General features: G+C 36.7%; 1 protein-coding gene across 1 annotated transcript; it reads right to left on the bottom strand.

Moving 5' to 3' along the window:
- Positions 1-627: 627 nt before the first annotated feature.
- Positions 628-24,315, bottom strand: LOC114356493 (facilitated trehalose transporter Tret1-like). The gene is made up of 7 exons (XM_028309703.1): positions 24,120-24,315; positions 6,313-6,468; positions 5,794-5,996; positions 5,015-5,201; positions 4,251-4,633; positions 1,535-1,646; positions 628-1,101 (listed from the first exon to the last, which is right to left on the bottom strand). The coding sequence occupies exons 1-7, from the start codon at positions 24,172-24,174 to the stop codon at positions 773-775; spliced, it is 1,425 nt and encodes a 474-aa protein (XP_028165504.1). The 5' UTR covers positions 24,175-24,315; the 3' UTR covers positions 628-772.
- Between the last annotated feature and the right edge of the window lie 141 nt (positions 24,316-24,456).

Below are 24,456 nucleotides of genomic sequence, written 5' to 3'. Positions count from 1 at the left end.
CTAGTTTACTAACTAAAATAAAATAAAAAAATATATATTTCTTAGGAACAAGTATAACTTGTATTACATAAACATGAAGACACCCTGTTGTAGGTACGTTGCAAAAAAATAAATAGCGGAACGCTCGACCCGAGTCGACGTAGTATCGCGTCGTGCGACTCACCTCCAGCTGGCAAATTTATTGATACCTACCGCCTTCCTATAATATAAATTTTTTATACTTATAAGCTATTGCGATGAATGTGCAATGTCACAACAAACATTTTTATGTTTAGTGATATAAGAAATGTTAGATTATAAGCCTAACCTTGTAATTAAATTAAATAAATAAATAAATAAATAAATTTTTTAGCGTGGCAGTCAGGTTGTTATTGTACAATATTAGCAACCGGTTGCTATGATTTGTAATAGAGATTCCATCTGCTTCAGGAAATACATGTAGAAGAGTTACCTAATCTGCTCAGGGTGGCACGTTATCCTGTGATGTATGAGTACCATGCCACTTTTGATTTGTCAGTGTTGCTTTTGAAACGTCTTCTACTGAAGTTCTCCAATGTATTCTCAGAAAATTTATTATCTCGTCTCAATTTAGTAACACATTAAACAGCCAAAAAACACCGTATAATAATCAGACTTTTATTATAATTCATTAATAATTATCATAGAAATAATTATTATAATAGTCACTTATCTTAATCATAATATTAATTATCATTTATACAAAACAACTTAGTACTTAGCAATATCACATTTCATACAAAATACTATCTTTCTATACATTAGCATTAATACTGGTACCATTTTTTTCCGCTCCCTCTTTACTTTTCTTCTTTTTGGCGCCCAATTCTTCTTGAATCTCAGAAAAAGTCTTGCCTTTAGTCTCAGGGACACAGAAGAGTATAAAAATGCAGAATATTACGCAGTTTACGCTAAAGAGCCAATACGTGGTGGGTGGTCCAAGGGCCGTGGAGACCATTGCGAAGTATTTGGTGGTTAAGAATACGAACACGATGGACATGATTGAGGATATGCAGAGACCGTAAGCTCGTGCTGGCCCGTCGAAGAGTTCGGCTGTTAGCGCCCAAATTAGGGAACCGATACCTGCGAAAACAAAAAGATTAATCACTAAAAGATACCTAAAGGTGCTTTATAAGGTGGTTATGTTTACTGTTCGAGAGGTTACGCCTTGTAGCCACTTAAATGAGCTACTTATTCGCCTAAGCATGCTCTAGTGGAGTCCACAGAGTAGGTACCTTAATTAAAGTGGAGACGCCTGAGCACTCAGGTCCAGGCTTAACTGAGCCGTCTCCACTTGAGCGGCTTGGCTACATGAGCTGGTCATTCACCTGAGCATGCTCAAAAGTAGATACAAGGCTTTAGAGATAGCCAGTTCCTTTGTGGTTAAGGATTCCGGGTTTTAGATACCTTCGGAATGCTTATAACGTTCCATTAGTAGGGAATGTAATGGAACCCACGGGCTTTCTTTTAAATTATGAGCTAAACCATATTTTAAGATTAGAAAATGTTCACAAACCTGCACTGTAGCAGAAAACTACCAGGATGAGGGAAATGAGAGGCAAGTAATTCAAGAATCCTGAAATCGGATAGCCGTTCTCCTGTAGTTTGAAGAATGCTCCAAGACCCACCTGAAAACAAATCAAAATATTAGTAAGCTGATGTTAGTCACAGAACTAAACACAATTCATAACGAAAGTATTAATCGAGACAAGAACAGTAAATGTATGATGGTACTGTCATAGTACCGACGGAAGATTCAAAAAGGTAAACAAGTTCTCGAATAGAAACCACAACACGGTAAACGTAAATTTAAGACGCCAATTGACTCGTTAGACCGACGATCTTTACAAATGTGCTATCGGGTGGATGCAAAAAGAGGGTGATTGTACTTTAAGATAATTCTTTAAGGTGATTCTACTCTCTCTTCTTCCTTGGACTCCAGCACTAAACTGCAGTGATGCCTGTATATACAGTGTGTCCGGGCATGTAGTGATCAAACTTTATGGGCCAAATCTAGGGACAATTTTATCGATAAAAATACTTTAAATTTGGGGCTTGACCCATTTATCGCAAAATTACAAGGATTTAAGTTTTTAATTTTTAGTTTTCACCTCTTCCTTCAACAACATGTGAAAGCGTGGGTAGCTTAACATTAATAAGCAAATATTTTATATCATGCGATAGCCAATAAAATTATCTATTAGCAAAAGTAGAAAACAGATACAAGTTTCATACATTTTAAGGGAGTAAGAATGGATTTAATTAGAAAAAAACATGACTTTTTTCATTTCTTTTTCAGTTATTTTTCAACACAAGAAAAACCAGGTCGTTAAGGTATGTTTTATTTGCATTGTATTATTANATCGAGAAGAACTACGCGTGCCAATAAAACATAATAAACTAACCAGAAAAGTAAAAGATAAAAAGGTCTCAACTATATCTGCTAAAAATACCTACGGTGCAAGAACCACTCAGTACATCGTTCCGAGACTGGTTAATCTACTGCCAACTGAAATAAAAGAAAAAATAAACACTAAAAATATAAAAATTATACTTAGGAAGTTCTTTTATAATAATAATTTATAATCAACATACCGTCGTGTTGCTAAATACTCATTAATCTAAATACTCATTAATCTACCTAATCTATAAATCAATCAAATGATAAAACTTACCCTTAACTACCTTAATATAAATTACTAAAACTATAACAAAACTTTCCTCTGACCAAACTATGCACTTAATTACACATCTTACACAGAGTCATACTAGTTTACTAACTAAAATAAAATAAAAAAAATATATAATATTTCTTTGGAACAAGTATAACTTGTATTACATAAACATGAAGACACCCTGTAGGTACGTTGCAAAAAATAACTAGCGGAACGCTCGACCCGAGTCGACGTAGTATCGCGTCGTGCGACTCACCTCCAGCTGGCAAATTTATTGATACCTACCGCCTTCCTATAATATAAATTTGTATACTTATAAGTTATTGCGATGAATGTGCAATGTCACAACAAACATTTTTATGTTTAGTGATATAAGAAATGTTAGATTATAAGCCTAACCTTGTAATTAAATTAAATAAATAAAAAATAAAAAATAAGACATCGGCTCACCAGCCAGCAGTAGCGCGGCGAGGCGGTGCGCGACGTGCGCCCGCAGCAGTCCCGCCGCCGCCGCCAGCTCGCTCGCGCCCGCCCAGCCGCGGCCCAGCTGCGCGCACCACTCCTCTGCGACATATTATGTTATACGTTATTACATTACATTATACAGTACAGTACTTACTAACAATCAGCAGGGAAACTCCGTAATGCCTTTAATGTAGTTTCGGGTCTCAACATAGATAGTAGTTAGGAACATTTACAATAAGGTAGTAGAGCTCAATGAGGGCTATCGTTTTAGCGCTCACCAGTTGGCGCCACTGTAGAGTAAGGTCCTGTCACTTGCTAGTAGCGAAGACAGTGGCGCCAGCTGGTGAGCGCGTGGCCATACCAGTGGTAGGAGGACTATCGCATTTGCACTCATCAAGATGGCGCCACTGTAGAGTAAGGTCCTGTCAATCGCCAGGGGTGCCAACTGTTAAGTATAAAAACGATAGTCCTCATTGGGACGATGACTCGGCAATGAAATAGAAATTCTGTTTACTCCGTCAGACAAATAATAACAAGTCTGAGATGGAATTGTGTAAAGCAATGGTAATCATTTGACAGTTCATAACGTACGATAAAGTCAGTTGTACAAAGCGTTTGACAGAATAATCGTACGTTATGAACTGTCAAATGATTACGATTGCTTTACACAATTTATTACAGTAGTATATTGAGATTATGAAAAAAAATGTATCCAATATTTTCTTATTATCTGTCTGATGGACAAATAATTACAATTTTGTCATCTATACTATTGAACTAAAACAGCTATTTATACAATGTGTTCGGACATGGCGTAGTGCTAAAACTTTAAGGGCGTCCAGCTATGGACAATTTTTTTATAGATGGAAATTCTTCAAATCTGGGGCTTCTTGACCCATTTCTCGCAAAATGACAAGGATTTATTTTTTTTAACCGACTCAAAAAAGGAGGNAAGCCCGGACACACTGTATAAGAGACATGAGCTTAAAGGTTTGCAGGCCGCTTCCAATGTGAAAATCATTGGGGAGGCCTATGTTCAGCAGTGGATGTCCTGTGGCTGAAATAATGAATATGAGCTTCAAAAGTGCTTACCATTCCAAAGGTCATCCCAACCAGCGTGATTGACAGGATCGGTTTCCTGCCAAACCTGTCAGTTATAAGCGTGGTCACAAAACTCGCAGACAGCTGTATACAGCCTATCACAACTGACGCTGTCTCCTCAGCCACACTGGTTTGTGTGGACTTCAGAACTGTCTGAAGATAGAATGTTACTGCGTTGAATCCAATCAGTTGAGATCCCATCCCCAAGACTGTGGATATCCCAAGAGCCTTAAGAAATGTTCGATTCTTGAAGAGGTCTTTCTTGCTGACTTTCTCATCAGTCTGGCTGAGGGCGTATTCCTTCATTTCCTCTTTGGCCAAAGCTTCCGAGCCCCGGAGATGGGTCAGCAGTTCGATGGCCTCCTCGTTTCTTCCTAAAACAGTAAAGTACTGATAAAAACCATTAAGGTGACTTTGGCTCAGCCATTACTCTCAATGGGCAGATAAGGTGACTAATGAGTACAAACAAGTATGTAATAGATCTTACGATGAGTACTTGGACACGTAACAGTCACGTTGGGTACCTTCCACTATTAATTATTCACATTATTGCTAATGAATTACCTAGGTCAATACCTAATACTTTGACTGCATAAAGATTCAAACGCAATATTTGTTATGAAAGTTATCTTCGTAGTTCAAACAAATTAGTACTGATCATAAAATATCTAAATAATCTCTCACGAACTAAGCCACAAATTGATTTTCCACAATTTAGTAAAAAAAAGTATGAGAGCAAAAATATATATTTGTACCTTTCGAATACAAGTAGTAAGGACTCTCAGGCAGAAACAGCAGTGGGGCGAAGGTGATCACGGTGAAGCAGGTGTAGATGGTGTTGAGAGTGACGTACGAGGTGTAGGGACCTATGGACAGCATGATGACGATGCCGAGCGAAGACATGATCTGCAGGATGGTGCCCAGGGAGCCGCGGACTTTGGTCTGAAAATGACGAATACTATTGAGCAACGTTATGAAAAAAAAAGCTCGAAGAAAGAGAGACTTTGTTCAACTGGGTGACATTACGAAAAATTGGTACTGTGACATCACTGTTATTTTGAAGCTTGTAGAGCGACCATGGCGCTTAAAAAAACGATAGAGCTTTGCTTAGTCTCCACTGCAGGAATACTTGCCTCTAATTTACCAGAGGCAAATGGAGAATTTGGCCTACACTTCCCACGCTGGTCAGACAGAAGGAGCCCATAGGTAATGTGTCAGCTCTCAGCCATATAATCTGACGGAGTATCGAAAGCGAAAGTAAAATTAAATGATGTCTCGGATAGATGGCAAACGTAGTTAGGATGCCTTCGTGTTCTATGGACCGACGACTTACGCTGGATTGCTATAATCAATCCCAATCTAAATCCGTCCGTCATCTGGCTTTTAGTCAAGAATATTTCATCGTGATGGCGTTAAAGAAGTTATCTGGCAGTCGCTAGATGAAAAGACGCTTTCTGGCATTTCTTGGCTTACATATCTTACTGTGGGCTGCCATAGGCTGAAACGATGACGTTTTGTGTTTAATAATACTCACACTGGCAATCTCAGCAGCGTACATTGGCACAACACTGAACACCAGCAGGTCGCAAACTCCACAGATCGATCGTCCCAGCAGCAACATCCATACGTCGCTGGCCAGCGTCAGCAGCAGACCCACTGCTAGCTTTGGAGCCGCAGCGAGGAGAATGCAGCGCTTTCTGCCGATGCGGTCCACGAGAAAGACAGGGATGGCGATGCCTGGAAAAGGAATTTGGTTTGCTGAAGAACTGACAGTGGTGTTATGATACTTTTTGGACAAACCTCGAGTGATAGTTGGATAAAATACTGTTTCTGCGGGAAGTAGCTGGCTGAGGGCAGCGCAGGGCCAGTTGATGGAAATCCTTGGGGAAGGTCTATTTGTCCAGCAGTGGACGTCATTTAATTTGGCTGAAACGAACGATACTGATTCTGATTTATGTACTCCTTATTGGTGGTCAAACTGTAGAACCTGGCTACACAGAAGTTGCAGAGGTGGGAACGAGAGGTGAGAATAGTCCCGTATTGGTCTACTCACCGAAAATTCCTACAAGAAACCCAATGGACACAATCCACGAGCCCTCCTCCTCGGTGATGGGTCGCGACAGAACTGTCTCCGTCTCATTCATCAGCATCACCAGCACTGGAGAAGGCCATGCCAGCCCCATGCCGGTGCAGAGGATGCTCAGGTTTACTGGAATTTGAGAAAAGTCATAATAAGTAGGGTTGTAAAAGTTGGAATTCGAGAGAGTATCTTATTGGTTTGAAAATGATGTGGAAGTTTGTATGGCGACTCGTGCCAATTTTAAATCAAACTGAGAACCCTAGGACCGATCCGTTATTAATTGATATTTTTAAGAGAAAATCTATTAAAGTCGTCTCTTGTTGGGGTGAAAAATAAATGGTACATGGAAGTTTGTACTTATGGGGACTCGTGCAAATTTCTGTTATTAGTTGATATTTTCTTAAGTAAGTAAACCATTGCTAACGAAATCTGACTAGGTATTGGTTATTTTAACTAACTAACTAACGATCAAAGAACTGAAGAAGAAGAAGAAGAAATTTTAACTAACGATCAAAGAACTGGGTCTAATTACACTAGGAAGGAAATTAAGCATTGTGATGGCAGTTCCTAGTTACCTACAGTTAAGTAACTATTGAAAAAAGGTTTTTATGTTAACTATAGAGCACATACACAATGATTTCATTCAAATTCATTTAAAAAGATCCCACACTGAGTCAATAATTTAACATGTCTTAAATAGTAGAGCAAAATTGAACACAATGGTGGACGGCGATTGTAAAATTGGCGACTTCCCGCCATCTGTTGTAACTACAGATGCGCTTGCGCTACTTATTGCCATAAATGACTTTAGGCTAGTAGTATGGATAGAATACATTGACCCGGTGAACTATGTAATTCATCATCTGCATCAATATTTCTTCTATAATTATTTTCTCACCGTTTAAACCATTGCTTCCCAAACTTATTTGAAACGCGCCCCCCCTCCTCCAGTCAAGATTATTAATATTGGTCGTATCGAGCAGTCTGAAACACCGTCGTTACCCTACACGATACAAGAACAACCTAGCATTACCACAATCCAAGTTAACACTACACACTAAATGGCCACTTATTATGTCAATAAAAATATACAATCACCTACCTGAACACCTAAAAGCTGAAACAAATAGCAAGACATTTGAAAATACATTAAGGAATATACTTAATCAGAAAACTTATTATAATTTGAAAGAATTTTTAGACGATAAGTTTTTGACATGATTTAACATTTTGACATGATTTTACATTTTTGACATGATTTTACATTTTGACATTATTTAATTTATACACATATTTATTTATATTTATTTTGAAAATTTCTTGACATTTAAGGATTTTTAGGTTATTATTATTTTATTAATGTTGACCTGAATAATAAATTAGTAGGACCTAACTGCTTACCACTTGATATTTAACCTGACATTTCAACACTTGACAATAATTAGCATGACATTTTAACAATATTTTTCCATTTTAATAATTCATTAATTCTATCTTTATTTTATAATTATCGAATTGTTTAATAATGACATTTCCACCAAACTCAATGTGTACATTTCTTTTGAAACTATTAAGATCGTCGTTCTGTCTCCTTCCTAAAGTTGCTGTGCTCTAACTGGGTCCACATTGTATAACTGCCTAAATTGTAAGACCTAAAATGTGAATGCTAATGTGGTTAAGCAAAATAAACTATTGAGTATTGAACCGATTTTGATTATTTTGCTTAGAGATCGGAGAACCTCGGTTATGGAAATAAGTAGTTGATTCTTTTGAATTCTTCCACAAAAATAATAAGTTGCTTTGTAAACAATTATGCATACTTAATATGTATTGTGATATTTTAAGTATAGTGATTTAAATACTTACCTACCTAAGTGTTTATTTTGGCACGAGCCTATTCATGTGCATTAAAACGATTCGTTTCTGCTACGGATAGTTAAAACACAAAATACAGACATTACGTAATTTTATTTATAAAAATGTTATTCAAAATTATTACGGTCATTATCTAACGCTAAGTACGAATAGGCATATTTTATACGGTTTTTAGAAATTTCACAGTTCGGTGAAAAGGATTTATTGGCACTCTTTGGATGCGGAATCCTGAAACTATTTGATACTCATCTATTGTAACATGTTATGTAACTATCCAGTGTTTATTATAATAATACTAGCTGACCCGGCGAACTTTGTTCCGCCTTAATGGCAATAAATAAGCAGACTTTTTTTAATTTCGAACGGGATAAAAAGTATCCTATATCCTTCTCCTGGCTCTAAACTACCTCTCTGACAATTTTCAGCTAAATCGGTTCAGCCGTTCTTGAGTTATAAGTGGAGTAACTAACACGACTTTCTTTTATATATATAGATACTAACTATATTAATTAGTTATTTATTAACATCATCAGATTCAGGTTATTTAGTTTCGACACGACCCTCCAATTTACTAAAAGCATGGATCATTTATTTGGCCTACCCTACACTCCCCAAGCTGTACGGGTTGAGGATTGGGAATTTGGGATTATTTATTTTGTTTTTTTTTTAAGGCAAAGCTAAGCCGAGAACAATGTTTTGTTCTGTTTTGTCTGTGATGTTCGCATATTTTTCCTCTAAGTAATTGAAAGAAAGAAAGAAAGAAAAAATGTTTATTCAGTATCATCGACAATACACTTGCTCTTAGTTCTCCCCTGATCTTTGGATCCTACCTAATTAACACGTTTTTATTAGGTCGTCGTGTAGGTATGTAACAAAGTGCAATGGAATCTAAGAATCTGAATTACACGCACTTCTAATTCTTGTATCATCATGAAACTTGGCAATTATTACTTAGATTAGATGACAATCCCAACTTCCCAACTATATTAATATTATAAATGCGAAAGTAACTCTGTCTGTCTGTCTGTCTGTCTGTCTGTCTGTCTGTCTGTTACGCTTTCCCGCTTAAACCTCGCAACCGATTTTGATGAAATTTGGCATAGATATAGTTTGAGTCCCGGGAAAGAACATAGGATAGTTTTTATCCCGGTTTTTGAAACAGGGACGCGCGCGATAAAGTTTTCTGTGACAGACAAAATTCCACGCGGGCGAAGCCGCGGGCGGAAAGCTAGTACAATAATATGGTACCTATACCTACCATCGAGCTGGTCAGATTATGGGACTGGAATGTGGCCATAGGAACTCCTAAACGAAACTGCGAAATCGCCTCGAGTTTGAGTTCATTGGATTTGTCTTTTTGAGCACTTTATTGGCCTTTTAGTGCAGTAATTAAAAGCGTGTTTTTAGTTTTTACTATAAAAAACTATAAATCTGTGCACAACGCGAATCGTTTTTGTACATCTGCATCAATTCCACGTACCTATTACGTCACAGAACAGATAGGTGTCAAGGCTATGCGCTGTGATGCTCGCTCGAGGCACGTAACTTCCGATTGCACGAATAAAGGTGAAACAAGCATTCAATTATGTATGAAGTCATTTTGAATTGAACATAATCAAAAGAACAATCGGTCGTATAAAAAGTTGTATTTTTTAGGCTAGTAGTCGCACGTTGAGTTGCTGGCACCTTTAAGATTATTAGGGTTACTCACGCATAATATCAAAAATGATTGGTAAAAAGTGGACTTTTAAAAGTAAAAAAATAACTACGTTAAAGCCACGATAGTCGAACGGTGAAAGGGTCGGATTGGCCGGCTCGAGATCCGAGGAACGCAGGTTCGAATCCCAGCGGCGCCGCTCGACTATGGTGGTGGGTGAGCCACACTCGTAACACAAGCATAATATTTAGCTTACCACGAGGGGGTAACTGGAGGACTATTTTGTAGTTTATGCAAATCAAATTACTAATAATCTTTTAAAAAAATAGGTAAATAGTATTTTTATTACTTTTAGGACAATTATGTACCAACCAGCGCCTTCCTAACTACCTTTAGCAGCAATGGCCGTCCTATGGCTAAAATATTGACGATGAATTTAATATTAAAAGTATTCAATTCATATTTATTGATCGATTAATAGATGTTCGCTTTTTTCTTTTATACAAAAACTACAGATTACTTAACAAAAAAAAAGTTTTTAAATGATTGCGCAATAAAATTATTTGAATTTGAAGTCGTGGGTGTCCGTAACAATCGAAATACAATAAGTACCTATTGAATACATAATGTATATTGATTATAATAGAAGATGAAGTAAACAATGACACGTTATAATTTATAAGTTATCGACTGCTGACAGACAAATTATTGTCTCTTAGAATAGAGGTGTCACTTTATGTGCTTGACCAACATTCAAGGATGGCAGTGCGAACGATGCGAGGATGTTAGGAAATAGAAAACACAAATTATTTAGGTACTAATAGTCCCGTTTACCCCTCGTGGTCAGCTAAATAGTTTTATGCTTGTTTTAAGTGATGAACCCGCGTTCTTCGGATCTTGATGCGGCCAGTCCCGACACCGACAACGCTGGGTTAAAAAAAACTTCCAAATTAAAAAGAAGTTATTTTACTTTAAGAAGGATTATGTTTTTTAAGCAATACAAAAGGCATTCAACAAACTGCATACGGTAGAGGCCGTATGAGCAATTTAATGAGGGCTATCGTTTTTAAACTTAACAGTTGGCACCCCTGCGGCCCTGGTGATTGACAGGACCTTACTCTACAGTGGCGCCATCTTGATGAGTGCAAATGCGATAGTCCTCCTACCACTTATCGTTTACCAGTTAGTGCCACTGTCTTCGCTACTAGCAAGTGAAGGACCTTACTCTACAGTGGTGCTAACTGGTGAGCACTAAAACGATAGCCCTCATTTTGTTTATAGCGATAAACGAAGAACAAAATTGTTTTTCTCAGGTCACTCGTATTAAATATTTATTGTAGTCTACCATTCTTGCCAATTTACTTTCTTTCTTCACTTGACAGTGATACCCTCTGACAAAGTGACAACCCTAACAAGTGCTTAAAAATAAGTGGCTCTGAGATAGTATGTGCGAATAATGCATAACAATATGTAACTACATACACGTGACATTGCACTTCAATTAATTGAATATCATATGTATTAATTGATTAATTAGTAGTTAATTTGTTACACACTTAACGACAAAATGTGAAAGAAGTCTAGATATGGAGACATTATGCTGGTTTGTGCCATCTGACTTTAATATTTACAACCGTCAAAAGTCTGTCAAAATTAAAAAAAACGCCAGTTAGGATTATAGTTACAGTTAAAGTAACTTTGCCTAATTTTTTTAAGATGTGACCCATTTTATACTAAGAATATTTTTTAAAGTTTTGCTTTGGCAACTTTTAGTTAAGTAATTATTTTGATAGTAGACTAACCTACTTTAAAATTGAAAGTAAGCGTTGAATTTTCCGAATGTATTTTTATTTAGTTTTGAACTAAGTACCTGCCACCTAACCGAATGCTGAAAAAAGAGAATGAATAAGTAATTTATTTATTTAAAAAATGTGTATGACATTTGATGGCATTTTAAATCCTATGTTACATTTGTCTAGCACTTTTGTTCTCTAAATAATGCTAGATAAGATTTTATGAAAACAACAAACAAAATCATTTATCAGTGCATCATTTAGTACCAAATAAATATTTTTATTTCTTTCAAAATAAATCAAAAGTAGGCACTTTAGTAAGTGCTTGGTAGTTACATTCCTAGAATAATAATTACTATGATATAACCCGTCTAGACGCTGCTGCCGCGCTGTATCGAAATACCGTATGAAATTGAATGTCACCCTACTTAGTTGAACATTTTTTAATATTAATATTTTTCAACTAATTTAAAGAGTTCCGTGTACTATCGTTAATCTGTTTTTCAGACGTGAATAGACAAAGGTTTTGTATAATAAAATCAGTGGCGGCGTAGCATGGGTAGGCACCCGGGGCGATCATAATAATATATTATAACCCGTCTAGACGCTGAGTTATACAGGGTGTTTCTTGTAAGGTGTCAAGCCGAAGGCAGGTGATAGGTGAGGACTAGACCTATTGATTTCACCCCCATGTATGTTCTACGATTTTTCATAGTTTAGAAGTTATCGTTAATTTTGTGATTTTTTCAAATTGTATGACCCAGTAGGCTTTAATTTTTTTTATCTTTTTTTTGGGTCGACTTTTCTCAGATTTCTTTTTTTTGACAGATTCCCTATTAATTGCAGATTTTTGAAAAAAATTATCAACTTCCTATCTTTGATGCAAGATACAAAATTTTTGCTAGAAACATAAAAAATATGCTATTAGCGGAACATTCTAAAATTTTCAACTTAAAAGTCAAAAAAAAAAAAAAGAAATTCCATAGGTCCAAAATAATTTTAAAAACTGCGCAGTTTTCTGAACTTTCATAATAACACAAAAAAACATGTACTTAATAGGAAAACCGACTCCAAAAAACATACCTACACTAAAAAGTAGAAAAATAATTATTAATTAATCATCTTATTTATTAGGACGAATTAATATTTATGTATACCATGATTGATACTTTTGGAGTCGGTGCAGGCAAACTTCACACGTTTCATAATCTTGGCACCGACTCCAAAAGTATCAATCATGGTATACATAAATATTAATTCGTCCTAATAAATAAGATGATTAATTAATAATTATTTTTCTACTTTTTAGTGTAGGTATGTTTTTTGGAGTCGGTTTTTTAATTTTTAGTATTCACCTCTTCCTTTAAAAACAAGTGATAGCGTGGGCACCTTAACACTAATAAGTAAATATTTGATATCATGCGATAGCCTTTAAAATTATCTATTGGTAGAAGTAGAAAACAGACTCAAGTTTCAAACATTTTAAGGGAGTAATAATGGATTTAAGAAGAAAAAAACATGACTTTTCACTTCTTTTTCGACTAAAATAGAAGTGAAAAGTCATGTTTTAAAATAACTATTTTACAACACAAGAAAATATTACGAACATGTATCATTGCGAAGTAAATAAATGAATATGAATATTAAACCAGGTCGTCAAAGTATGTTTAGATAAAATTGTCCATAGATCACGCCCTTAAACTCTGATCACTACATGCACGGATACACCGTATAAAGATTAAAGATAAATCTACTTTATTCTTAATTTAAAGCTGCACTTGCCGTTGGCATCTCTAGCAGCTGTGCTTCAAGCCACTGTCAGTGCCGCTGCTGTATGAATGCTAAACATTAACGAATCTCACCAAATCTCACCAAGGGGGTTGAAAAATTGTCACAATTTTCTTACGTAATTAATGGACACCCCATAAGTATTCTTTCAAGTGTGTGATCGTAAGCACTCACCGAAGTCCTCGGGCACGAGCTCCGCCTGCTTGGGAGGCGGCGCCAGGTGGTGCAGCGAGTCCAGCGCCGCGTCCACGTGCGTGAAAGCGCGCCGCGAGCCCACCAGACGTGCAACCGCGCCGCCCACCTTATTGCAAAATCCCAACTAATATTATAAATGCGAAAGTAACTCTGTCTGTCTGTCTGTCTGTCTGTCTGTTACGCTTTCCCGCTTAAACCTCGCAACCGATTTTGATGAAATTTGGCATAGAGATAGTTTGAGTCCCGGGAAAGAACATAGGATAGTTTTTATCCCGGTTTTTGAAACAGGGACGCGCGCGATAAAGTTTTTCTGTGACAGACAAAATTCCACGCGGGCGAAGCCGCGGGCGGAAAGCTAGTAAATCTATATAAATAAAAATGAATTGATGTTCGTTAGTCTGATTAAAACTCGAGAACGGCTGGGCCGATTGAGCTGATTTTGGTGTTAAAATGTTTGTCGTACTCCAGGGTAGGTCTAAACGGTGAGCAAATAAGGAAAGATTTGCTTATTTATTGCCTTTAAGGCGGAACAGAGTTCGCCGGGTCAGCTAGTCGAAAATTAAATAAAGCTTTCAATAGATGCTTTTCATTTCGGTCACAGACACGCGTAGAAGTTTTTGTCTAGATTGAGTCTAGACAAAGAAGATCACGAATTTGGGTTAAAATTTTCCCTTTCGAAAACAAAAAAGCAAAAACGTAAAGTTGAAAGGTCAAAAATGTTGATCTACTTCTGTCTGTTCTCTGCTTCAAGCTGATATTATGCCATAAAAAATCATGACATGTAAGGTCAAAATAGTAGAAACCTCAAAGTTTTTAAAAGTCGGTCGTCATAAAACTACCTGGACTTTAATCATGCACATCAAGGACTAGGTCTATTTCCTTTTTTTATGGCAGAGTTGGATAGTGGTGTAATAATTTAGAGGTACAACCGGGGTCACCAAATGTCAGTAACCAAAGATCAAGGTCATCAAAGGTCAAGGTCACTGAAGGTCAAAGCCACCAATGGATAAGGACATTGAAGGCCAGTCACCAAAGGCTTGACCTTTGGTCACTTCACTTCGTCAAAGTAACCAAAGGTCAAGGTCAAAATAACCAAAGGTCAAAGTAAACAAAGGTCAAGATCAAAGTAACCAAAGGTCAAGGTCAAAGTAACCAAAGGTCAAGGTCAAATTAACCAAAGGTCAAGGTCACCAAAAGTGAAGGTCACTTGGTAAAGAACGAGTGTAGTACTCACGCTGAGCTCGATGGAGGTGGTGACGTAGGCCCAGTCGTGGCGCGCGCCCTCCGCTCCTTCCGCACCCTCGGCACCGACTGCCGTCTTGATCGAGTTGAACACGCCCGTCACCGTGCGTTGGAACAACCTGATAAACGAAATACCTTTCATCAGAGGTGGAATTTAATAAAATCCGATAAACAAAGGGTTTGACAGAATAATCGTACGTTATGAACTGTCAATTAATGATAATGATTGCTTTACACAATTCCACCTCAGAACAGCTAAACAGTGTGGCATCTTATGAAGTTCTAATAGGTGCTAATCTATATATATAAAAATGAAACCCGTTTCGCGTTGTCACGGCATCACGTGTGAACGGCTGAACCGATTTCGATAATTCTTTTTTTTAAATGTTTGTGGAAGTCCAAGGATGGTTCTTACGGAAAAAAATATTAAGAAAATCTCTACGCTAAGGCGGTACGAAGTTCGCCGGGTCAGCTAGTTTGCAATAAAAATGTACTGTCTGATATGCTATCTACTGTATGTACTTAACACAGACACAAAGAACAAATAAATGGTTCTAAGTTATTTGCGAGATTACGTGTCACGAGGCTTACGCTATTACTGCAACAAAACCTTACTACTATTGAAACAAAAAACTACCTTTGCCATCGATGAATGTGACCAAATAAAATGTAGATAACCATTTACCCCGATTTATTAACTATTGTGGGCAACTGGCGCAATCGTATGCAAATAGCAAAATGCCGCGTTTATATTCACCTTTCTTTCTAAAAAAATGGCGTCGTTGCATGAGCGAAAATACTAATATGGCGGTAGGGCGAAGCCCCGTTTATTATAATGAAAAATCTGCCTGCATATTTTTGAAAATAAAAAAGTAATGGATGTACCTACTAATCTACAAAACATGGAATTAACCCTACCATTACTTGCGAATCATCATTATAAAGTTGCATCGTCAGTTATTTCCTTAAAAATATTATTAGATTTTAGGGAAATATTACGAAATTTAACCACTGACTATAAAATCTACATGAAATATGTAAAAACGAACGCACCAATTAATGAAATAAAAATTAAAATCATTAGTTGTACCGTCAATGATTTGCGTATGACGCTTTTTAGATTAAAATTTAGAAAAACTTTCGGAATTTTGGCACACTGACTCCACACAAAAAATTAAAAAACGAACACGCAAAATACAATATCGACATAAAAATATATTTAAAATCAACTCACTTGTCCAACCGTTGCATGTTGTTCGACGTCTGACCGGGAGACACGTTCCTCTCGATGCTCATATCGTATTCGTCTACAAAGAAATTATTCAACTTCAATAGATTGCTCGAGATCTTTCCGTTACGAATATTCAAAGAGAAGAGGGTAGAACAGAGTGGCCTACTTTACTGAGTTGCCGCCATTAAAATGGGTCGTTCATTCTTGACTCACTCATTCGTTCACTCTATTTTTAATTTTGTTTCGCGGCTTTGGACTTAGCTCATTTGGGAAAGTTTGCAAGCAAAATATTTCGAGAAATTATTTTTTTATATTATTTTATGACGCGTTGCATTAAAATTAAAGAATTAATTTTATAGTTGAACGATTTTGAAACGCCAAATGGTAAAGATCGGAAATATTGATGTTGATGGCTTTATTCTCAGTTTGGCCCTAAGGTTGACTGGCAGAAAATGCCGAAAGGCATTAAGTCCGCCTTATGTACACCGTTATATGTGCATATAAGTTTTAAATAAATAAATAAATGGCAGCGCCCTCCTGCAAATGACATTTCAGTGTTTTCCAACGTGGCAAAAATCGGAACCAGCGATCCGTTATTGACGGTGGCGCCCCCCTGTCAATGTCACGGGTGGGTACATATAGATGTCCCACGCTGAACTGTCCCGCCAAACTCAATGACAGCGGGGCGCTACCATCGTTCAACTATATAGTTTCCAACATGGCAAAAATCGGAACTAGCGATTCGGTATTGACGGTGGCGCCCCACTGTCAATGTCATGCACAGGACAGTTCAGTATTTTGGAACTATACACGTTTCAGTGTAGTTCATTTTATTCATTCAGCATACTTATTTTTTTAAGCCTGTGCATTTGCCACGACACAAAGAAATGTCGGGAAACGGATTGATAGCAAAGTACCGGAAAAATCATACTTTCCTTATTTTTTAATAAAGATAACATGCTATGTATAAAAAATACTAGAAGCTAATAGGATGACTGATAAACAATTATGAAGCCATATTATGGATATTAGCTGGTCAACAATTTTAGTTAATATTCGGACAAAAAATATAAATAAACGTCTCAATAACAAAATTTTTATCATGTGAAAGGAATGTTTCCTTTGAGTAAAATTTTCAACCTACAGTATTTAGAGTACTTTCCCTTCAGGTGGCATTACAAAATTCCACCCTGTATAGAATCCAGCGTGTCAAAAATCGGAACCAGCGCCTCCTGTGTGTTTGATCCGAGCAACCCTAGCGTCATTATTACGGGACTATTCCCACCTCTCGTTCCCACCACTGCAACTCCTGTGTAGCCAGGATCTACAGCTTGACCGCCAATAACCCAATCAATGAAGGTCAAGTTTATCCCGGGGGAAAGTTAAACTGTCATTGGACCCGCAACGAAATTAATCAAAGCAGATGACAGATGAAAGGTTTGGTAACCTTTATGAAAAGATATGCACCACGGACAATAAAGATCAATAAATGGGGGCATTATTATAATATTTTAGCTACGCTACGCTTCTACGCTAGCGTCATTATTGTAGTGTGCGTGTGCACTCATGGATAATTTAGCGTGTAACACTGAAACATTGGCGGAAGAATAAATAAATATCTTTGGACAATTTCACACAGCGCTATCTAGCTCCAAAGTGAGCAATTAATATGCTTGTATTATGGGTGCCAGCTTAACGGATATAATTTTTAAATACATACTTATTATACATACCCGTCACAGAAATTTAAATTCATCATTTCAATTTCTGCTTGACCGGGAATCGAACCCGGGACCTCTCGGCATAGTAGTCCGTTCTGCTGAACCAGTACACCAAACGGCCGACAAGTTTGATCCGAGCAATCCGAGCGTCATTATTGTAGTGTGCGTGTGCAGTCATGGATAATTTAGCGTGTACCAATAACACTCAAACATTAGCGGAAGAATGGTGGGGCGCGTCTTCGTGGAAGTAACGCGCAACTCCCCGCTAATCCACGCTAAATTTTGTCAGTGTGTGCGTGCGCGCTGCATACGTATTGGCGCGCTCACATACAAACCGCGCTCGGTGCGTTTCTATGAAGATGACCTACTCATTTGTATTTACTCTGGTAAGATCTGTAGTAAGCATACCGGCGAGGGCGGCGGCGTCGACGGGCCGCGAGGAGGCGTGCTGCGAGGCGCGCCCGCGCTGCTCCTCCGCGCCCTCCCACCAGATCTCCTCCGCTCTGCGGACCACGGACGCACAGCAGTGTTCATATACACTCAACATCAAATAAACCTAGAGATGGGTAAGTGCTAATAATCCGATTAATAGCAATTGGCTAATAACGGATTAAAAGCAGTTATTAGCCATTAATAGCCAGTAATAGCCGATTTCAGATGGTAACCCTGCTATTAATGTTATAATAATGATTAAACATATCCCTTCATAGTTTACAAATTTAGCACTTGAAATTTGGAAGGGACGTAGCTTAGGTACCGTAGAGGTGCATTAAGAAAGGAATACCCGTAATTCCCACGGGCACGGGAATTAGCCGGAAAATCCTTTTGTATGAAAAATCTAAACCATGTAAGATAGACGCTTGAAATTTGGCATGCAGGTACCTTAGTAAACTTTCTGTTCAGTTATTGTCTCTAAATGTGTTCTACATAACGTAAACTTAAGGGATTGCAAACATTACTTAGTCCTAAGAAAGTCAAAAACATGTAACGGAATCTCCGACTTACCACTTTAGTGGAGCGATTACAGAAAATAATGGCCTATTAAGTACATGTTTTTTTGTGTTATTATGAAAGTTCAGAAAACTGCGCAGTTTTTAAAATTATTTTGGACCTATGGAAGTTCTTTTTTTTTTCAAACTTTTAAGTTGAAAATTTTAGAATGTTCCGCTAAAAGCATATTTTTTATGTTTCTAGCAAAAATTTTGTATCTTGCATCAAAGATAGGAAGTTGATTATTTTTTTCAAAAATCTGCAATTAATAGGGAATCTGTCAAAAAAAAGAAATCTGAGAAAAGTCGACCCAAAAAAAGATGAAAAAAATTTAAAGCCTACTAGGTCATACAATTTGAAAAAATCACAAAATTAACGATAACTTCTAAACTATGAAAAATCGTAAAACATACATGGGGGTGAAATCGATAGGTCTAGTCCTCACCTATCACCTGCCTTCGGCTTGACACCTTACAAGAAACACCCTGTATATTTTAACTTATTTCCGTTGCAATTACGCATTTTGAAAAATCTCACGTGAGGTAAGAGGGAGGGGGAGGGTGTCAAAATCTCATGAAATCTCACCAAGGGGGGAGAGGGGGTTGAAAAATAGCCCAAATTGTCTCACGTAATTAATGGACGCCCCCTTTGGCATGCAGATGTGCCAGTGAGTACTAAGTAAGTAATCTGCGCGACTTGTGTCACTCCCTGATGCTTGGCTTGGCACCCGGGGCCGGGCGGATTGAATTAGGCAGATTAAAAATTACCTGAAGATAATTTTATGAAAATTGTACCCACAGACAGATTACATTGGATATTTAACAACTCGTACAGTAAGGCTACAGACTTCAGAACCCTAAACAGTTAAAAATAATAAATAACCAAATTCTTCTAGTGCGTCTGCATCATACACAATTTGACGTACGAATTTAATTACTTTACACAAGTGACGCAATTTAAGCGTAAAATTTAAATTACATTATGTAAACCAAGTTGATTTGAGTCAAAAATAATGTCATTACGTGTCAAATACTTATGTAATAATAACAAATCATACGTTATAAGCTATGTAATGCTGGATCTCTCTCATTTCACGTTTGCCGCCCCCTTTCGACCATTAAAAGAAATTCGCGTCCCCATTGGTCGTATCGAGCAGTTAGCAGTCTGGAATGTATTCTCTCAGCGGTCGCAGGTTTTTAAATAGGTACACTAGATCAGTGGTTCTTAACCTTTAGGTCACGAGGGTCCATTTTACCAAATAATTTCAGTCTTGTCAGAGAACACTTTTTTTTTCAAAATCCTGTGAAAGGGGAGGTCGATTTCTCGTCCAATGTGCGCCGTTTGCGTTGTGTTGACTCGACTCATCACGTCACGTCACTTGTTTATTACGATGTCTTCGTGGACCAACCACTTGGAATGCCTCCAGGGACCACCAGTGGTCCGCGGACCACCGGTTAAGAACCACTTCACTAGACAGATGACCCGCACCCCCTTGTAAAAGTTTTAGGGTCATTCCATGACAAATGTTACCGAGGCCGAGAAAATGATCATTCAGACAGTTGACTTAAGTATAGACTTTGAAGACTAATAACTTAAAAATTACTTGTTTCTTTCAGATTTTTTTTGTTGCACATTATAATTTGGAATGTTTACTTTCAAAATTCATCAGATTTAATGCGAAAAGAACATATTTAGTTTTTCACCCTCGCGAGGGTAATAAATAAAGTAATTTTTAAGTTATTAGTCTTCAAAGTCTATACTTAAGTCAACTGTCTGAATGATCATTTTCTCTCTAATTATTGGTAATATGATTTAAAAAAAACTATCAATCTGCGAAACGTTTTGCCACTATATAATTCGAGGGTATTTATCATAGTATTGGTAGATAGCGTCATAGTCCCAAAAAAATTGATAATCATCAAGTTATAAGTGTGTTTTCTTGTTACTTCGGCGATGTAACACCCGAAACAGAAAAACAGGTATTTGTTTTATTATTGTACCTTACACATGGATTAGGGTAACAATATTTGGTAAAAGTAAGGTCATGGTAGTAATGATTTCAAATACTAACTAATATCTGAGCATGATACTAATTTAGTATGTTTCTTTCTTGATTAAAAACTGTAACACCCGAAACGTTTCGGGTATTACATTTTTATTTATATGTCGATAATGTGTGTATATTGCTTGGAGAAGTGAAAAAGTATTACTGTGAGGGTCCTTTGACCTCCCACTAGCGCTGGCATCGGAAAAGGAGTCATATTTCTCAATTTAAGACTTTTTTGAAATGTCGACTTAACACTAAAATTAAGGTATTGCTAAAAAGTGTCGATGTTTGACATTTCCAATAAATATCGTAATTAGAAATTAAAGTAATGCTATTTCAAGCCAAAAACAATAGAAAAAGCTATATTCTGAGGAAAAATTAAACTTGAACTTTGTATATTATTTAAAAAAAGCTGATTCGTTATTTCAAACCAGAATTCGCTCTATTTGTGTTTATTTGTTGTACTCCTTATTTTGTAGTACCTAGAGACTAATAAAACACCGATTTAATCGATAAAACGCGTTGAATTTTCGTACTCGTAACACCCGAAACAAAACCATTGTAACACCCGAAACAAAGAAAAAATTTATAAAAAAATAGTAAAACGTTTTATTTAACAGTGATTGTATGTTACATGGTTTGTAAATTTCATACTTTAGAAGTCCTGTAAGTTTTAGGTATGATTCCTTAAGAAAATTCGCTAAATTTCGAGTAAATGCAGCAACAGTCAGAACATAGAGGCAAAATCTCGTAACGCCCGAAACGCACACTTTTCGACTCATATTTTCGTTATTCTACATTCTAAGCTGTACAAACTTTATTATTTAGATGAAACAACTAAAAACGGACAGATTAAGGCACTAACATTATTAAAATACTATTTCAAAATACATGAAATTGTTGAATATGTGTGTACGAACGTAACACCCGAAACGATGGAATGACCCTTTAGCGCCTTCCCTGGGGGGCGCGCCTCGTACTTTGGGAACCCCTGGATTAGAGAGACCATAGCACAACTTTTCCAAAAGAACACATCATAACATTAAACTCTGGTCTTAAGCTGAATTATTTTCAATCAATGGTTATAGTGTGATTAGACGCCATTATCACTGATAGAGATCTCTTTAATGTAATTCAAGGCAATATTTCAACACGGTGTTATCAAAGTACGATTAATATTTTACATGTAGGTAAGTAGGTAATTCAATTTCTTCTCCTCTAGACAAAGTAAATGATAGTATATAGCTGCGATTCGTCTTTTTACCCGACTGCGCCAGAAAGGAGGGTTTTAGCTCATATTAGGTCGCTCCGTGACACGAATGTTTTATTTCCAGTTCCTCCATGGTTGAGGATTCCGGGTGAAGCTCGCTTCCACCTTCGGCCTGATCATCACTTCCCATCAGGTGTGATACAGGCCAAGAGCTTCCTCGTTGTTTATAAAAGAATATATATTTATCATTTTATTTCTTCAATTAAATATTGTGAGAATTTAAATCTGCTACCAACTATGTACTACGAAATTATCCGGGTAGAAGAACCCAACACCATAACTGAGCAAGTAGCCACTGACCTATCTATCGCGTCGCGTATTCGTAAAATTAAGGCAAAAATAAATTAAGAATATCATTTCCATTTTCTGACTGATTATTGTCTATTGTTATTAAACTTTTCATTCATAAAAGTGGATAAAAAAATAAGTAAACAAATAAAAAAAATAAGACAGCAAAAAGGCGAAATTATCAAGTTAATTATTTTTATTTGCGGAACAAAAATGTCATGTTATTACTTACAGGTATTCACTGAGTTAGTTCTAATTATGTTCTACCGATATTTATTGTATTGTAGGTACCAGTGTACAAATGCAATACATTAATATTAATCGATCAATTTACGAGTAGTTAAGAATAGAACAAATTATTTATGACATAATGTCAAGTAAATAAAATAATCGCTAATTATCATTAAAATATTCGCTAACACTGTAATAACTTATAAATAATAAAAATCAACTTTAGATTAACCCGACTGCGGCAGAAGGAGGGTTTATATTTTTTTAATCGTAGTAACTAAGTAGGTAAAGTAATTTTTAAAAAACTTAAAATTACAAAAGTAACGTAATTGAATAGAAAATTGTCCTTGTTATGATAAATTCAGCATTTTACATAACTGATTATGTTTAACCTTCGGAAGGCAACAGGGGTGACTGGTCACCCCACCAGTTCAAAAAAGTCTTGATACGTTTAGTTGCTGATGTTGTGCCTTTCTGTCGTTTGGTCTATTCTCTAATTGGAGAGAAAGCTATCAGTCGCATTCGTCAACATATAGCGTTAGGCTCCTGTTTTTGATATTTTGACACTGCTGGGGTGATTCATCACCCCTGTTGCCTTTTACGTATACTTTATTTTTTCGTGTTGCTAAAGTAAATAATTGGTTTTGGAGTAAAAATGGCTTTGTTTTCGAATGTTCAAATCGAAAAATACATTTATAGACTTGCTGATGTCAATTTCTATGATAAACGCTGCTCAAATGATAATAAGATTTCCAAAATTGAAAACAATATCTAAGTTCAGTCGGAGGAGGAAGACTTTATTTCCAATAGCGAAAAATTGTTACGACGATGACGTTCTACTAGCACAATTCGAACATAACGTGCTACTATGTAAGAACGGACATGTTTTTGGTCTTCTTGGTTCCATCACCTTGGAGTCAAACATCACGACGAAATATAGTAACTGCTGCGAGAGATACGAGAATTATAGAGCAATTACACATGACATTCTAAATATGAACTAAGGACCTCCTGAGGGTGCACCTTTAGCAAAGTTACAGAAACAGGCAAGGTGAGTGCTGTGTCAAAGAAAACTAGACAAAAAAGTTAAGACATCTCGTATAAAATGTCAACTACCCTCATGCCCTCAACATCGCAAAGATATTAGCTTTAACTGTGCTTAATGTTAAAAAAATAATTATTAAACATATATAAACTGTTAAATGAAAGCATTAAAAGTTTTATAATGAAACAAAGTAATAGATCTTATCATTAATTAGTTTGATTTTTCATCACAAAGCTTTTTATTTCAAATTGAATTTGTGGGGTGACTGGTCACCCCTGTTGCCTTTTACGTATACAAAAAAAGTGTTGCCTGCCGAAGGTTAACTATGACCGGACAATCATGAACTATGACCAAACTCTTTTGTTACTATTCTGTGAGTAGGAAATAAAAAAGTGTTTCGTATTTACCAACAATTACAGCAGCATACTGCTTCAAAACTGGATTTCGTAGGAAATCCAACATTTTCACTGGCGAATTTAACTCTGTTTATTTATAAATCTCACGCACGAATTATTCCAAAGCGAAATAGATTTCAACACCACATAGCCTTTGCGTTGACGAACGCACTATGATCTTGTGGCTCTTGTAGTAAACTCTCAACAATCCATCCTGCAAGTGACTATTGACATCAAAATGACGCTTTATTTTGAACCTTAAAACAATAGTCTTAAAGGCTATCGAAATACAAGTAACCTCGACCACGGTCCTCGACAGTCACCGCACTTGTCGTCATCGCAACAATTC

The sequence above is a fragment of the Ostrinia furnacalis genome, unplaced genomic scaffold (genome assembly GCF_004193835.3).
Source record: "Ostrinia furnacalis isolate ACB-3 unplaced genomic scaffold, ASM419383v2 OfSCF2810, whole genome shotgun sequence".
Taxonomy (NCBI): Eukaryota; Metazoa; Arthropoda; class Insecta; order Lepidoptera; family Crambidae; genus Ostrinia; species Ostrinia furnacalis.
Note: the sequence above shows the minus strand (reverse complement) of the source record. Positions and strands in the feature narration are given on the sequence as shown.